Here is a 17,752-nt window from a genome sequence, read left to right on the forward strand (position 1 = left end):
AAAGCAACGAGTGATTGATTGCTGCGGGAAGGAGAATAAAGAAAAGAAGTGCATTGGCGTAAATTTCGCAGTGGGAAAGCAGTGTCACGAGCAATCTTACTTGAACGATTTTTTTCTCTGTTATATATCTTTTGTCGAAACGATGTAGGAGATCAAACTAGTTGAAATATTCGATATTAGAATACATTGAGTTTAAAAAAATCCGCTAGGATTTCATGCTCCAACAATTCTTGAATGTACCTCAACTAGAACTAAAGCCCCTGCATTTCAAGCAACCGGTTAAATCAATTTTTATGCACGCGTATTTCACATTTCACATCTCAAGCAATTCGCAACGCCCCCGTTTTTCTGCCTTTCAGTTCCAAGAGGTTCAAGAACCTATTGCACTCTCAATCGAGCTGTTGCACTCAAGAGCGGTGTTTAATTTGCCCCAAACCCGGGAACAGAAATATAAATGCATTTCGTTTTGCTGTGCATAAAATTTTGCAATAAATTATTGCACGCGAATTGCCCCGTATTTTCAAGTGCGCGCAATATCGAGTGAGGAAATGAAATTCGAATGAAACGATTTTGTTGTGCCCTCCGCCCTGGCATGAGGGCCAACGATATTTGGTTCGCTAATTTTCAGCTATTTATATCCTCTTGACGTTAATGTGAACTGCGCCGGGACGTAAAATCATCGTTTCTTGAAATTGGCCGTGAGCAAGCAATGCCTCTTTTTACATTTCCAGTGCGCCCATGGAATGCCGCTGCAAAGGTGAATCAATTAAAGGGAAAACGAGCGCGCATGCATTTCGCAGAATTCACTTCCATCCGATGATGAGACAGCGCTCGCGCTCGGATGCATTTACAATTTACGGGATCTTCATCTCCGTGGGTGAAACAACCCCCCCCGAGAATCCTCACCTTCAAAAAGATGGAAGAAAAAAAGGATGGATCTTGACAGAAAAGGAACTGATTCGTGGATAAAGTGATACAATGTAGAAGGAAATTAATTTGGAATTTTAAATGTAATCTTCTTAGCACATTGCGGAGCGAAAGGTGTGGATGTAATATTGCGCTCGTTTCTCTTTCCTTCCCAACCGAGCTCATGAATCGAATTTTTGAAGTTGGATTATCTGATTTTAAGCCAGCCAAGTGGTGTGGAACAAACAATTAGACGCATACTTACGAAACGTTTCTGACCGGGCTGGCATTTGCCTGCTTGATCGATCGATGTCCTCCCCCATCGGTGGGTGCCACACCGGATGAATGATCATCCCGTTTTGTAGCGAATAATGTACACTCATCTGTTCAACTGCAGTGGATTAGTGTACCCACCCCCGGTTAGTGACTAGCGTGCCGAAGAATCGAACGTCATCTATTTTGCCTGCCATCCGGGGGGCCATCTCCACCCGAACGACCTTTTTCTCTTGCTCTACGGCGCTTAATCTGTAATCCCGATCCAAAACGACTTGAAAAGAAAGCGACACTTAAGTGCGTTAGGTGAGCAGTAAATCTCGCCTCCTTAATCGATTCAACACTGGTAGTCGGAGTTACGGAGTACCATAGCCGTAGCCGCCCGCCCCCCGGTTAGGGTCGTCCGGTGTCTGGGGCATTTTAAATCTTCGCTCAAACGACACCGCCCGTTGTAGAACATCCTAAATGGAGAACGGCTAGCTCTTTGCCTGATCCGATTGATCGCAATCTGATTTGCACCTTAAAAGCAGTCGGTGTTTTTAGGTGCGGAGGCAGCTCAGAAGTTATGGTCTACTGGGGACCTGGGACCCGGGTGGGAAAATCCCCTCTGCAACACATCAAACATTAAACATTTATGCTACCTTTTGAGGCTAGCGTTTCATGGAAATAGACGACGAATGGACAACACCAGCAGCCGGTAGGGAACATCAGCAGGCAGGGAAGAGACCGTGGCACACGCCACATCTCCCTGTCGGATGAGATTTATTTATTCAAACTTTTAACATCCCAGGATCCAGTTGTTGTTGTTGTTTTTTTGTTCTTCTTCGTTAACGAGAGCATCTGCGGGAGCGCAGCTTTTGGGGAGTTTTCTATTTTCCTTTCATATTTCCTATTTGCCTTTTCCCTCGGTGGTTTGATTTTCCACCATTCGGAATCTGTTGGCGCACTGAATGTTATTTCTTATGCCACCATCATCGATTGTTTGCTACAATTTCCGATTGCAATGTGCACCGAAATGTACGGGGCAGCCACCCAAGAAACGGAAGATAATAACAAAACAACCCTAAAAAAACAACCTTTGCCACCATCGCCAGTGGATTCCGGGGCGTATCCTAAATAAAGAAATTCGGCTCGAAATGTAAACAAATGCGTTCCCTGTTGCTCACGGTACGACCTTCTTACGTCACACGGCGGGTTTCCGCTAGGCCTGTGTCTGTGTATTATGCCACTGTTGTGTGTGACTCGGAGTTCCGTGACCTTTTGGGAGTTTGAATGCTCGTTCGAATTGAAAAATGAAATCAAAGCTAAAGAGAATAAAGAAACCAATGCGAGAGAGCCCACGCAACCACGGGCTGTCAGTCAAGCTGAGGGCGCCCACGAATCGTCCGGCCATCAAGATGCTTATCGACGAATGCTGACAGACTCGTCAGTTCTTGAATTGTGCTCCTTCTCCATCCTAAAGAAGGGAAGAAATTGGTGAAGGGTTCTGAGGGTTTTTTTTTTGTTGTTTTCCATTCCCTCCCAAACTCCCAAAAGGGCTTGCCATCGGTTGATGATGATGATATGTAACTAAACTTTTCAACGCCTGTGCCTGATGATGTTGTTGAAAGGTTTTGGACGGCACTGTAGTTTCCATTTCCGCTTCCGTTTCCGATGTCCGGGTCGGGAAAGAAGAAATGCTGACACTCGAAACTGGGGAAAGCCCGCGATTGACCCGATGGAATTGAAATTAGGTTAGTGCGGTGGTCCCGACATGGCGGTGGATCGCTTCTTCTCACCCGCTGGTCAACATCCATCCGAAAGGGCGAGGATATTTATGAAGGAAATGTGTTGCTAATTAGGTTATTTTTATGAATTCTTCTCCAACCAAACACTCGCTTCATTAGTAGCGTGTTGACCCGTTGGAGTGTCCCTTTTTTGTTTTGCACCGCATATTTCCACCAATGGATCCTGGTTGAACTGCAAATGGAACAAATTAGTCCGAAAAGGCTGAAATACGATTCCCCATTTCGATAATCAATTTTGCTCATTATTTTTCACCCTTCACGCAAGGATAAAGCTCTCCGGGGGGGGGGGGGGGGGGGAGAAAAAGGGTTCCAAGTTAATGAAAGGGATCTTAAAATTCTACGAGAATGGACGGTTCATAAACATGCTAAAAGTTTCCACTAGAAACTCGTTCCATCATTATCCCAAGTATTTCCAAAGCGTTGGAGAACTTTTTCCGCCAAAACGCCTGGAGTTCCTCGGAAGCACCTCTGGCTCAAAATTATCTCCACGAAACTGTTGGTAAAATGTTCCGAGGCTATTGTTGTTCGAGTTCCACGAAGTTATCCCGTTAGCTGTGAAACAGAATACATGGTAAAGCGACCGGAAATCCTGTAAACCAAATCAGAGTTCCAACGTGTTTCCAAAATATCTCCACTCCGCTTGCAAACGCTGTGTGGTCCGGAGTTGACGTCGATTACGGGTTCAGCTCCACTAATGAATGCATCAAATAACACCCAACACCGATTTCAGTACCGGTTGCGGGTTGCTCATTCATTATGCACGACAACAAATTTGAGCCACGTGACACGCGGGGGAATCGTTGATAATGCAACACGTCCAAAAGGTGCCGAAATGGAGGTTCGAAATTTCCCTTCAGCTACCTGCAGACTTGTGGATTCATTTTTAAAGCACAAGCATAATTGAGGTGCGTGTTTAAAGTCGCTTTGATTGAGCTTTATGCCATTCACTGTGGTGACAATGCTACTTCAATATTTCAAGTGATCCGCAATTCCGCCGAACATAATAATAGTGCAGCGCTCATCGCGCGCTATGCACGGAAATCTGTGTAAATCCCGACAACGCACACCACCGTGTCTGACAGTTCGTCAAAGCGCAATTATCCATTTGTCATGCATCAACACCAGGAAAACACCAGACGACACCGAGGACGCTCTGGAAAACGGGTGCAACCGAGGTGCAACCGCCCCAGCTGACACAGCGGTCTTGTGACGAGAGACAAACTTCCCGGGTCTGGTCTGTCCCGGGTCTGGTCTGGTGGTTCCGAAACTGCACCACAACTGCACTGCACAACAGTACGACTCCTTCTCTGTCTCTCTCTCTGTCCAAATGCCTTTGAACCCTTTCGAACTCGAATGGAAAATAAACAAAGAAACAAAACGTGGAAAAACAAACCGTCTATAAATAACGTACCATTTTACTCGCCGAGTCCGCGACGGTGTCGTGATGCTACTACTGCCACAACAACACTGCTCTAGGTGCCCTGGCGCATGACCATATAGTAGACCACCGAAAGGTGCTGTGCTCTTACGGGCCACGACGGCCACGAGACAGTGGCGCTGGTCCAGTGAGGCGGACGATGGGGCGCCACTGTCTATCAGCAGCGAAGGGTTAATTTCGGGACTATTTTTATGCTCTTCTAAACAACCGCTCTAATGTACAAAAACCATGCCGTTCAACGACGCCAGTTTCGTTGGCGGACTATTTTGGGGTAGCACGGGAACTTAACATCATCACCGGTGGCTTGACAAATAAATCTATTATGCACAGGTGAAGGTGGCAATTTCTGGATTGGGGTGTTGTTAGAGGCGAATGCGCCACACTAGAAACAAATCACCACCGGAAAATGGAAATTGATTCTTTGCCGTAGCACGATTCCACAATTCCTCCTCCCGCTCCTGAGGCGCTCCAATTCTTCCCTTTATTTTCCGTAAAGTGTACACTCAACGGCAATTGCATTAAGAGGTACAAAATGAAATGTTTATTTTGAAGTGATTTTAGCTCCAAAGGATCCAATCGGGTGGAAACGGAGCACCTAGTCCCTAGTTTGTTTCCATTTTCACGTGGGAAAACCGCACCACAGTTGTATGATGGATTATGGCTCGACACGCGAATGCGGGCACCAGTTTTGCCGAAGGCATAATATTTTGACCACATCAATTTTCGGTCACCCATACACGCAAACACACACACGATGTGTGGCGATGCTCGCATGCCTCGAAAGTCTCTAATTTGCTTATTTGTTTGCGTTTGAAGTGTGTTGTGTATACGCGTGAGACCACACGGTGGCTTATGATGCGGCAGTGAAGTGTGTATTCTAGGGCAAACGGCAGCAATTAGCATCGCAGTGAGCTACAGTGTGGATGAAGCTTGTGTATGTTTATGCTTGAAAGGAAAAGGTAAAAAGTGAAAACCGACCCTCAGATGCTTGAGCCTTTGCTCCCCACCAAAAGTGTGTTGGTTTTGCGGCCACTGCTCTAATTGTGAGTGATTATGAAATCAAAGGAACTGAAGGAAGCAAACTAATTCGCCCGATGTGCAGGTGATGGTGAAATGATTGATGAATGGGCGCACACACACCAAGCCTAGGTCCGGTCGGCGGAAATGATTCTCGGCTTGAATTCGGATGCGAATTGATTTACGAGATACCATCAACAAAGTCGTTTGACTTTGTTTCCAACTTATTGGGGCTGTGGCGCGTGTGTTGTAACGAGTGAGCTGCATAATGTTGGGCCGGTGTGTTAGTGGGCAGGGATCGAGCGACGATCTTTCCGTGACGAAAAATCTATCGCAGGTAAGAATATAGGTGGAACAAGTGCCAACCAGAGACAAATATTTACTAACAGTCTGATTTTGTAAGGCGAATTGCCTACATTTAGGCGTTCAATAATTTAAATCGTTTCTTTCACGTGTCAGACCCTGATAACGCATAGAATTTATTTATTTTCTATTATTAACATTATACTAAACCTGGTTTTGTTCTTTAAACGTACATCAATAAGAATTTTGCTAGAACGCAGCCATAGTCTAAGATTCAGCTTCTCCTCCTGACGACATTAGCTAACACCCTTCGGCACACACGCGTACAGTAAGCTGGCTATTTAATTTCCTAAAATAACCCACCGAGACAGCCGCTCCAAACCATTTTGCTGACCTTAGTGTGCAACCGCTTAACCTGCCAGCTCTCGAAGTTGGCGACAGCTTCCCTACACCACACACAAACACGCACGTACACAGACCGGAAGCGTAGTAGCTTAGGCGATGTGCAAAAACCACTCACTGACAGCCAGACTGAAAAGCAAAAACAAAAAAAGAAAGGTACGGCAAGGCACGATCGTTCGGTCGGAAAAGTTAGAAGAGCACACATACACACACACATATGTACACGTAATGAAGGGACGAAACTCCATCGGGTACGTGTGCCGCTTCGCCAAGTGGGATCGACTTTTGTGACGCGTATTTGACGCGTCGGCGCGGAGCTCCATTTGAGCAAAGGGTGGAAGGGATAAGATCAGTGATCCCATAAAGTTAGAAAACGACTCGGGAGGTAATTAATTATGTTGCAGTTTTTGATCTTCCTCTTCTCTCGTTTGCTCTGTCTCTGTATTCTGTTTTGTTCTTACCCGTTCCTGCTCGTCTTTTATCATACGCTTTAGAGATATGTTCGTGGCTGATGCTCTACGATCAGCTTCAATTTTTAGCACCGGACTATCTGTTCTGTGCTGGAGTCATGTAAGCGAAACTTTTCGTACAAAAATATTGTTCTTGCGATGAAAAAAATATGGTCGAATAGACTTGTACTACACGGTACTGGTGTTCATGTTGTTAGTAGTGTGTGGAGTGTTGTGAGGTTTTCATTCCAGTTTTTTGTTTTTGTGTTCGCTTACTTTGCGGCGTTAAGACACGCGAAAGGGCATAAAGTTACGAGTGCAAACTAGGAATAGAGCAGCGGCAAAAAGGTCGGAAAATGCAAGAGGAAAAAAAACATACACACACACACGAACCATAACCATAAATAACTCGCGTTAGGACGTGTCTTACTTTAGCGTGCCCTTTCTGGAGTGGAAGCGCTGCAATGTGCGAACGCTAACTCCATCCAAACGGTGCCATTTTCCAGGAGCGGTTGTGGAAAACTGCTTTTACGCTCCCCATACGTAGCTGGAGTTTTCACCTCCCCCATGGGGAGAGGGATTTTGCAACTCATTTTCAAGGGACGTTTAACGAGGTATCAAGTATGGTCACACTTTTAAGCACGTTTTTATATGACGACATTAAATTAATGCGTGCTCTTGAAAAGGCGAAAAAAACCTAACGATGGCTGCCCTTGAGTGCGCCTTCCAACGGGATGCTTTTTGAGTGTGGTCTACTGGACTTGAAACGTTAATTTCGTTCACCAACAACCAATTCATCATGGTGGACACAGAAGGTAGAGCTAATTTCATTTTACAATGCATTACGCTACGCCATTTTTTTTTCGGGATAAAACCATTAAAACGCTCCTCCCAAATTCACGCACAAAGGCAATTAGTTTTTGGCGAAAAAATGAAGGCCCTTCTGTTCCCTTGGCGTCATTCACAGCTGATTAATCCTAAATCATGCACACGCACAGCTCAACGCATCATTTCTTAGGCAGCGAACAATCCCACAACACGATACAGCATAGCTCTCGCCTTTGTGTGCTTCAGAAAAAGTCCCCCGCAACAAAAAAGGTGGCGAAAATATGTTGAGCAGATAAAAAATAATCATCTCTTTAAAAAGACGCGCCTCTTCCGACCAGCCGGGCTGCCGGGCGTTGAAGCGGAAACAAAACCGACGCACGACGCGCGACTCGGGAAAAGATAAATTACCAACCGAAAAGAACATTATGAAGCTATGCTGCTGCTGCTGGCAGCACCTTACACTCCCGCTCCACACAGACTCAAGTGCGTAGCTGGTATGGTGCGTAGCTGGGAAGAGAAAAATCAAGAGATTTTCCAAGCCGTGCGACATAATCGGTTCATGGCACGTGGTAAACCCGCGATCGGAGTTCTTCCAGCATCATCCGGAGGGGGGTTTCTTTTTTCATCAACTCTACATAATTTTCCCGTCTCAAAACTCCAAAGAAAGAGGGAAGCAAGCTACATACCATGATACGGCAGATGGATTTTAATTGGGAAAATGAAACATGCCGTGCCGATGTCTTGACGACTTAGTGCGCTCTGAAATGGGGGAAGACTTATGCTTCATTAGACAGTGAGCGGAGGGGGGGGGGATACAATTTTCCTCTCCATACCCGGTGCAATGTTGATTGCCCAACGATGAATCGTTGATTTGATTTAGCAGTTTATTTATTTTCTCACCCTGCGTGTCACTGTTTTTTTTTATCTGCCTCTGTAAGGTGCCGAAAGAACGCTTCATCTCAAGAAAGGAGGGCTTTGAAGTTGGTTAATGAAGCCGATGCTAGAAGGTGCATATTTAAAGTCGAAAGTCACACAAACAGTGCCAGTAAGTGCGAAAATATTTTCCTGATGGATCAAACACCATCAAAGAAGCTTCCTTTGGCAGACTGTTAACACTCCAAACGATGGACCCCTGCCAAACAGCTGGCCTACATCACATCGTTAGCCTAATTTTGTTTGGAGTTTGGCCCGGGAAGTACCATCCAACTAGTGGCGCGCCATTTAGTATGCTATTACTGCTTCATTTTCATGCCTCCCAAGAGTCTGAAGTGTAAACAGAGGCAGCAGTGACTTTTGGAGAGAGTGCATCTTGGCAGTGGAGCACACGACTGCAATCAAAGAGGAAGATCCCGTCCAATAAAACAAATAGCTTCCTTAGAGCAGTGCCAAATTGCTGTATGCTCACTTACGAGTTCGTTCGGGGATTAATGCCAGTCTGCAGTTTGTGGACCAAAAAGAGGAAAATAAAGCTCTAGAGCTTGTTCTTTTTTTGTTACATTCCAAGAAACTGCTGACTCCTACTGAGCAATGCCATAAAGCCTGTATTAAAGCAAGGCTGCAATTTTATCTCCCTCCCTCTGGACGTCTTTTTGTAGCCTTCTTCTACTCTTTCTTTGTGGACAAAGGACGCTCCAGGAAGTTCATAGCACAATTTTTGGGTGATTTAAAATTTATGGTCCAAAATTTCCTACTTTTATTGGACATCGTTAGTCTTTGTTTTGCGGAGCAAAAGAGGAGCCTGGTTAAGAGCACGTGCCAAGAGCGAACTGCGGCACACTCTAACCAACGTTCGGTTACAAATGTTGCGCTTTTTGGTTGCACTGTAACATTACTCACATTGCTAACAGTTGTCAGAAATCATCGTACAGTGATGTCCACAATCCGGCTACTAGAACGATGCCAAGCAGATGACTCACAATGTACGCATCGCAACACGTTAATATTGCATGAGGAAGGACGATGATTCCCTGGAAAGAGCATATCACCCCCAGGGCTACAAGGGATAGTCCAGCTTGTAAAAGACTGCTCCCCGATTTCTCCAAGGAATTTATGTTTCCATTTAGAGATCTTCCAGCGCCATTCCAACCAATATCTGGACGAGTAGTGTCTTCTGCTGATGCCATCGTGTCGTCCTGCAGCATTTGCTACGTGATTTTGTAGGTTCCAAGTGAAATTGGCTAGCCTATCCGGTCATCGGGCACATACGTCCTGATCATTGGGCACACACCATATGTTACTTCAGCTTCAGTTCCATCCAAACAAACGTATCATATAATCGTCCAAGACGTTGCGATTGTCACTGGACGTAGAATAAATTTAATAATACTAATGTGCATCGTTACCTTTCACGGGCCGGCCGTACCCGGACGTCCGGTGTCTTCCACTAGGGACGTAATATTGATCCTTTCTTTCGGTTTTGCTCCAATGTCTCTCCCTTTCACACAGATCTACACCGACTGGGCCAACTACTATCTGGAGCGGGCAAAGTCGAAGAAGAAGGTGTCCGACCTGTCCGCCGACTGTCGCGATGGGCTGCTGCTGGCCGAGGTGATCGAAGCCGTCACCACCTTCAAAGTACCTGATTTGGTGAAGAAACCAAAAACTGCGCAACACATGGTGAGTACCCGTTTGCAACATCTTTACTGGGGATTTCAATTTCTAACGGAGACAAAGAGAAGAATAAATCCCAGCACTGGGAGATACACACTTTTTCTCGACATTCTTGAGATTTTTCATGCAAAACCCGAGCTTGTCGCATCGGATAAAAAACTATTCCCTTCTTTTCCCATTCCCAAGCAACGAAGCAACCACTCTTGAAGAAATGGGCGGCGGTGCATTACGTGCGCTATTTTATTCTATGAATAATTAATTGTTGCATGCGTTCGCTCGGTACATTGTGTTTATGATAAGCATAATGTTTGCGTACCGGAAAACGGGAATGAAGGATTTGTAGTCTTCGTGTTTTGTTTTGTTTTTTTGTTTATTTATTGCATCAAGACACACTAAATCTTTTAGGCATCCTGAGGAACTTATTGTGTAGGATTTTATGTTTTGCAGATATAAGTTTGATTCCAAATAGTTACATTCATATAGCTTTTATACTTTTTTAAAAAACGCCTGAAGGTATGCAATTGGCTAGACAAATCAGTATCTTTAGGTGACTAAATTCCTTTAAGAATCGGCTGTGACAATTTAAGCTCACTAAATCCATAAGCAGATTCCACCACATCATTGCAATCATCCCTTTCCGTTTCACTCTCCCAGGTGAGTTTGATCCTTTTTTATTGTCGACCAAAATCAAGAACCTCCCTCTAGGGAACGCGTTGAAAGCATTTTAGCGCACTAAGTGTGCCACCAGCAAACGGACGGACATTCGATCGCACGGGCACGAACAAAGATGATGCCGGACCGAAGCGGTTGATGAAAAATTGCTCTATCATTGCACTTCGCTTTTCGAAAGAAGAATGACGCTCCCCGGGGGGGGACGGTGGCGGCCAAGACTTTCTTTCTCGGAACCACCCTCGGGCGAGTAGGAGAGTAATCATCAATTTAATCAACGTTCTATCTAAATTGAAAATAATTCGCTCTAAAAGCAACTAGATGCGATTCGATTACCGCATGCTTGGCCGCTTTGTGGCTCTCGTGCTTGGGATCCAGCAGAGGCCGGCAGGGAATGCTTACGCATTTCCCAAGAACGTGGGGCAGCTTTCACGGTTTGGCAGTGGCCTTTTATCGGGTTATCATCGGTGGACTTTATCGGACGTTGGGCTCGCGGGCAGGCGTGCGGCATGGTTATTTAATTGCCCCGGAGTTGGCTGTCCTGCTGCGCCTCTGAAAAGAACAGAGCGAACGCAGCGCGTTGTGTTGTTGTCTGCTCTGCGTAGCCTCACTGCGGGTGGGTTTAGTGTTCTTTCAGCGTTGTGCTCCTCGCGGTCGATGCGTTTGTGCGCCGATAAATGTTGTCGATGAAAGGCGTGCTGTGAAGCGCAAAGCGCCCACCTCAGCGCCCCGGTTACGATGAGATTGCATGTGAACGTTGTCAGGTTGCCGGGGTCCGGGGGAGCATTCTTGCATTTGCCGAGCCATCTTACGCCTCGTCCCCATTGAGCCACCTCGCAATGAACCTAAATGCTGAACACGATATCGGGTAACAATTGAGCGCGCGCGCGCACGGTCCCTCAAAAGCCCTCTTTGGATCATGATTTATGGTGCATTCTCATTGGTCCTGTGCAGCACGCCGATTAAATCTCAATTCTAACCCTGAGGATCGGGAGAATTGTGTTTCGATTCTTTCATCCCCCCCCCCCTCTCATCCCGCGAATGTAGAATGGTTGCAGTCGTAAAATCTGACACCATCGCTTACTCTTATCGAAGAGTGTCAGAATTGGTATCTCCGGTCACGTAAATGTTTGATTAAGCGAATGAATTTTGGGCTGCTCTGGCGTGGGTCGGGCGGATGCGGGTTCCAATATTTAATCGAACACGCAGCTTTGTCCTGCCCCGAGGCCGGACCGATGTCGCCGTTACGTGCTCATTAGCATGATGGAAATGCAACACAGTTTCATTGTCCGCAGACGCAAGGCGTCATCGTTATCCGAACAAAGAGCGTTCGGACATAATCCACGCAGCACTTGAAGCACGGTTCACTGTCACCGGTTCTTGGTGTCGGCTTGTGTTGGGTCGCGACTAGACGCCATAAATTCTCAATGGACATCCTCGCTTGCAGCGTAATTGAAAGTGAGTGAGCTCATTCATGCGAATCCAGGCTGCTTAGTGCTAAGAATAAGGCAGGCGACATAGACGAACCTTAATGCTAGCTTAAAATGGAAAGTCACCCGAAAAAACGAGCGAGAATGCACCAGTGCGAGCAATGCTCTCGTTGGACTCGTTGTGGGGGTGGACTTACACACTGATTGCGTCGGAAAATCCCTTGACAAAAAGGGGCAAAAGATTCAGACGGACGCATCGTGACTGGTGACGGTGAGCGATTCTGACGTTGATGATGATTTGACCGCACGCCAGAAAATCAAAACCCCGTAGGTCTTCCCCGTTGGAGCATCTTGCGCTTGTGTTCCGTTTGCATCGAAATATTGCTCTGATTTACGACCAATCGTGAGCGGAATGTACAACACGACCGTACTCGCTCTCCACCTTGTTAGCGCTACTGTTTGGTGTTGGTTTACGACTTTGCTGGGTGTGAAGTTGAACGGTGCTGGCGATGGAGCGTGTTGCTTGCGCTCGAGAAACAATAAATTGAAAGTATGATAATGTAAGGCAAAGGGTGCAATATGTTATATTTTCCCAATCTGGAAAATTTATGTCATGAAGGTGTTCTTCGCGCGTGGAAAAGCATGCCTTTTTTTGGGTTGAACTTTGGATACGGAAGCAAAAAAAAAGCCAGAGCTGCGGTGAATCTGAAAGATAGTTTGGAAATGTTTTTGTCGGTGTTGGAATGATGAATAGTTAAACGATAAGTTACTTTAGAACGATTTCATAGAATGCACTTCATCCTCGAACTTATTTTAGCAAAAGCTTTTACTCCAAAAACTGTTCGTCTTGAGAAAAACGCCTGAATGTATGCAATGTGTACAGCAAAAGTTCATTTTTACGAACTTTTTGCCCGCACATGCTCTTTCCAACTCATATCTCTATCGTTTCCATTGGCTATAAAAAAGTTCTATATTTCTGGTGCCTAGAAATACAACATTTACTTACCACCCCATGCACAGGAACAACAACAGCTCGTAGTAAAATAAAAGTGAACACACATTCCAGCAACCAGCGCTGCTTGCGTTGTCTTTCTCAATGTTTTTATTTATCGTTTCTACGGGGTTAACTTTGTTACGTGCCGACACCGCCGCCACCCAATTTTGCTTCCGTGCGCGAAGATATTTAAATCAATAAATTCGGTGTTGCCTTTCGGCGGTCGGGCTGGAGAACGTTTTTCCAACAAAAAAATCAAACGTGCCTTTATTTCCCTTTGTGTGCGCGAGGTGAAGGAAGCCCAACCTTCGCTTATGTTGGTGCGCTAGTTTCGGCCAACGTCGGCGCTGGTATGTAAACACATGCTAATGCTCGACACCAGATGTGTTCCGATTTTCCGTGAGAAACACTGTGGGCTGTGGGCGGCAGTGGAAGGTAAAAACGAGAAAAGTCTATTCTAGATTCCACTCGCTGGAACAGTCAGTTTGGAGGACCGTACCGTGTCGGCATGCCGTGTTCGGACAGTTGAGAGTTGAGCATCGCCACTGCGCACTCTATAAACTATTCCCGCACTGCATTACTGGCGAGTGCATTTACTGCTGCAGCGGCGGTGGCGGCGAGTGGATTTGCTTACCTTTTGGGGATGCATTGCCACGTTTGGGAGGAGGATGAGCGATTTAATTAACTCCTGCAGTGGACGGGATGGGTGTTGGTTGATGGGAGACCGCGTAATTAGGTCAAATCGGACGCTACAGTAAATGATGATGACGCTGTTCTGTTCCGAGATTGCCTGCGGCGTTGAGTGACTCGTACGCTTAGAGTGGAGCAGATGCACGCGTTACATTTTCAGTTTATCTTGGGATTAAAAGATATGCGTAATATATATTCTCGATCAATAGAAACTTGGATCAACTAGAGATAGAGCGAGAATGCTTTTAGTTGTAGTAGGTAGGAAAGCAGATATACTTTATTTAGTCAACTCAAACACCGATCCGTATTCTGTAGCGTAAATACCTTCGAAATAGTTCCTGTATCGTTGCGTAAATAGGTCAACAACAGCAGTAAATCAAGACGCCGTGCAATGGGAGCAATATGTTAGTCTCTTTATTGAATATTTGATAGGCAAAGCATTAGAACACATTAAAAAAGTTTCCGCTTTTAATGATTCACAGCACGTACGCTGTTACACACTGCCCCGCGATCAATCTTATCGCGCTGGCCTCGACTAGCGACTAGCTCTAAGCTTAGTAATTATTTGCCTGCACGATTGGTGCGTTTCGCGTTTCTGGTACGTGTATAATTGTGGTTTTTAGTGACTGCTGCCGTGTGGTGGTAGAGATGCGATTTATGAACTTGGCAGTGGCACCAACGGCGGTGGCGTCATACGCTAACGCTTCGATGCAAATCATAGCGTTCGCCATTTCGCTACGCTTGTGCTGTGGATAAATGTATTTTATTGGTGCTGTTAACACAACTCAACAGTATCGGACTGGATGTCGATGTGCAGGGGAATGCATTCGTTTGCAGTTTGTGCACAGTGCAGCGTGATAGAGGTACGACCTACGTTCTGACCTCCCATAGTGAGATAGAGAGAGGGAAGAAAGATTAATGATGATCAATTAAATAAACGCAATCCAGACCAGAAGTATTACGTACGGAGTGATAGCAAACCCAACATATGCGCTATGGTCCACCGTTAGGCTATTTTCTAATTGCTGCTTTCCTGCCCGCTGTGAATTGTGTGTTTGTAGAATTTTTGGAATAGTTTGTTCTCGATAGCAATTCACCAGGCAGACAGACAGGCAGGCGGGTAATCTCTATTGTACTCGCGGGCATTATATTGTTTCGGTCATTGGCCGCGGTGGCGATGGGGTTTGTAGCTGACCTGGCCGATAGCACGCGCTCCCACACGGCGGTTCGGTGGTGCGGGTACGGTAAATTAGAGCCATCCGGTCTGCGGTGCGGACGGGGCGAGATGGATTAGCGTGACCGTTTCCGGCATCACACACACACACACGGTGCCCCCGTTCGATGCTGCCGGATTCAATGTTGAGGCGCGATCGTAAACCCCCCTGAAGAGCAAGCGATCTTTCCGCCAGCGGGTAGAACAAATGTTTTTTTTTTTTTTTTTTTTACGTTGCTTTGGTTGCTTTCGATGGCATGAAGCAGCGAAAAACTCAATCCAAGCGCTATTGCTTTGATGGAATTCTTCTCATCTTACCGGGACTATGCTTCGAACGATTCCAGCTGCCAAATGTGTGATACTATGCTACACCCCAGTCCAACTGATTGGGAAGGTTCGTGAATGGTTTTTGCGTTTGATGGTGGTCCGCATTTGCAAGCATTTGAATGAATGGTCGAAATTGTGTTTGTCGTGCAGAAAAAAAATACCACATTTCGATACAATGATAAACCGCTTAGAGCAATACGGAACAGCTTGCGCTCCGCAATACGGCAATACGAAACAGCTTGGGAAGTTGCGTGACTTTAGCTATTAAGCTGTCCGAGCTTGGGAATGTTGAGATGGACGGGGCTATTAGATGCTGCAAAAATGTAACCCGAAAGCAGAGCTCAACTATTCCAGAATCAAACACTGCCAAAGTTCAAGGTCCTGTTAGACGAGCGGAGTGTTAGGGAGTGTTTTGGAGTTGATTGGAGCTACTTCCAAGAAGTTAATGGATATTAAAGTCTGGTGTTGTGGCCAACACGGGTTGAGTAATGCCTAGAGTATTATCTGGAATTCAAAACTATTTGCAGGAAGCTATAAAGATTGATAGCTTATTGAGTTTCTGTCGTCTGGCATTTTCTGAACAATTTATTCAACATGTATAAACCTACTACCTAAACCAAGACATATGCTTTATTATGACTCCACTAACAAGAGCTCAAGCTCTTCCACCATGCCGTGTTTATAAATTTAGATAAATTACCTCCCGAAAAAAAACAGAAATTCCTCCCTGTCCCGGCACAAATTCCAGCTCGAGACTGCCCGGGTGACTGTCCCATGTAGAACATGCGTTCAAGTGTGTGGTCACGCGCGATATCGAGGGCAATAATTCGTCGCCTCGTCGAAAGTGGCCAAGCAAATGAAGAGTGACAAACCCGCAGGTGGACATCATCGACGGGACATAAACGAACCACCCAGCTTCCCAGGCCTTTGCCCGACGACACGCTCTCTATAAATAGCCAATTTATGTTCGGTGGTCGATGAAATATACCGCCGTAAACCGCCGCCACGAGTTTGACCACCGCGGTCGTCGCACGTACGTGTGACAGCTGGCTGGGGCATACTTTTGACCGGGATAACCGTCAACTAAAGTCCCGAATATCCCAGAGGTTTCGTGACCGTGCGCTACGGGGCTTGTCGCTCGGCAATCACACGGCGGTCACAAGGCGCCACGCGAACGCGACGAAGACGACATTCATTAGTCAGTTGATTTATGGTGTTTCAATATTTAAACTGCAATCCACCACCGATCGGGCCCGTATCTCCTCTGCAGGGGAGGGCGTGTAAGGCAATTATGGTTTTGCATGACTTCAGTTTTCTTCAGTTCTTGAGTCACTGCTCTTGGTGCGCTCTCTCGGTCTCTCTCTCTCTCTAGCCAAAACAACCACTCAACCAGCACGGGACACACTTCTGAAGACCTCATTTTGCGACCTACTTTCGTACCCATCGATGCTGTCTCAACCATCAAAAGCCCCCACGATGCTTGGCCGACGTTGTGAAGAACGGTTCTGGATGTACGCTTCGATTCTCTCCGTTCACAAATTGTGGGCGGTTTGAAGGGTCGGCCATTCCTCCAGAAGATGCACTTCCGACCCGTGTGGATGAAGCAAGCGTTTACGGCAGCGGATAGAATTTCGCGCTCGCGCTGCTCCGTCGATTAGACAATGTGGAGTTCCGGAGTTGAGCGCGGGTACTTGAGCGCTCTTCGCTATAAATAGCACTTATGTAATAGCTTGTCCTATTTTTGCCAACCTCTTCCAGGTTCTGAGGTGGGTTCATGCTCTTCCGTTCTCAAACCTTGTTGCACTTTAAAGCGGCCATGCTTCAGATTGCATCTCAATCTCTTCTCCACTGAGAAAAAAGAAGGAAGCACGGTTGTGTGAGGAATTAAGAAGGCGAGAAAATTTATGACAAAATGCTCTTAAGCACTACGCAGCGCCGACAGCTCCGGACGAAGCGGCTCCTTGCTCCTTTGTGATACTAAGCCCGCAGTTTTACCATCCTTGGCTGCACAAGTTAAGAACTATGCCCGGATAAAGCACCCGGTATCGTTGACCGCAGCTACATCACAGATGCAATTTTAAAGCTGCCGCCAACCGGTAGCACAACCTTTTCTTCCCAATTAGTCGGTAAATAAAAGTGCCTTACAGCTCTCGCCCAGCAACGTCTCGGGCGAGACCTAACCCATCTCAGACCCAAGACTAAGCCCCGGTATCAACATTAGCGAGCGTTGCATAAATCATACTAAATGTTCTGAAACCATGACCGTCGCCACAACGGGGGACCAGCACACCCGAATGGTCGATGAAGATTTCAAATCTTGGGAGACGAAGGACCGCTTTGATCCGCTCACTGTTGGGGAGTTTTTGGTGGGAATATATTACCACACAGTTGGCGGGCCTGTGTCTGTTGAGCGGCG

General features: G+C 46.2%; 1 protein-coding gene across 7 annotated transcripts in view; it reads left to right on the top strand.

The window, feature by feature from the left end:
* Positions 1 to 17,752, top strand: part of LOC1271327 (protein sickie) — a 279,487-nt gene that overhangs the window by 95,684 nt on the left and 166,051 nt on the right. For 6 of the 7 annotated variants that reach the window (XM_061659110.1, XM_061659104.1, XM_061659105.1 and 3 more), the window contains one exon: positions 9,849 to 10,019. In XM_061659110.1, the coding sequence (XP_061515094.1) occupies positions 9,849 to 10,019 (171 nt within the window). Of the gene's footprint in view, positions 1 to 5,227; positions 5,759 to 9,848; positions 10,020 to 17,752 lie in introns of those variants that run through there. The other variant, XM_061659109.1, reaches the window with a different exon arrangement.

The sequence above is a fragment of the Anopheles gambiae genome, chromosome 3, assembly GCF_943734735.2.
Source record: "Anopheles gambiae chromosome 3, idAnoGambNW_F1_1, whole genome shotgun sequence".
In the NCBI taxonomy this organism is placed as follows: domain Eukaryota; kingdom Metazoa; phylum Arthropoda; class Insecta; order Diptera; family Culicidae; genus Anopheles; species Anopheles gambiae.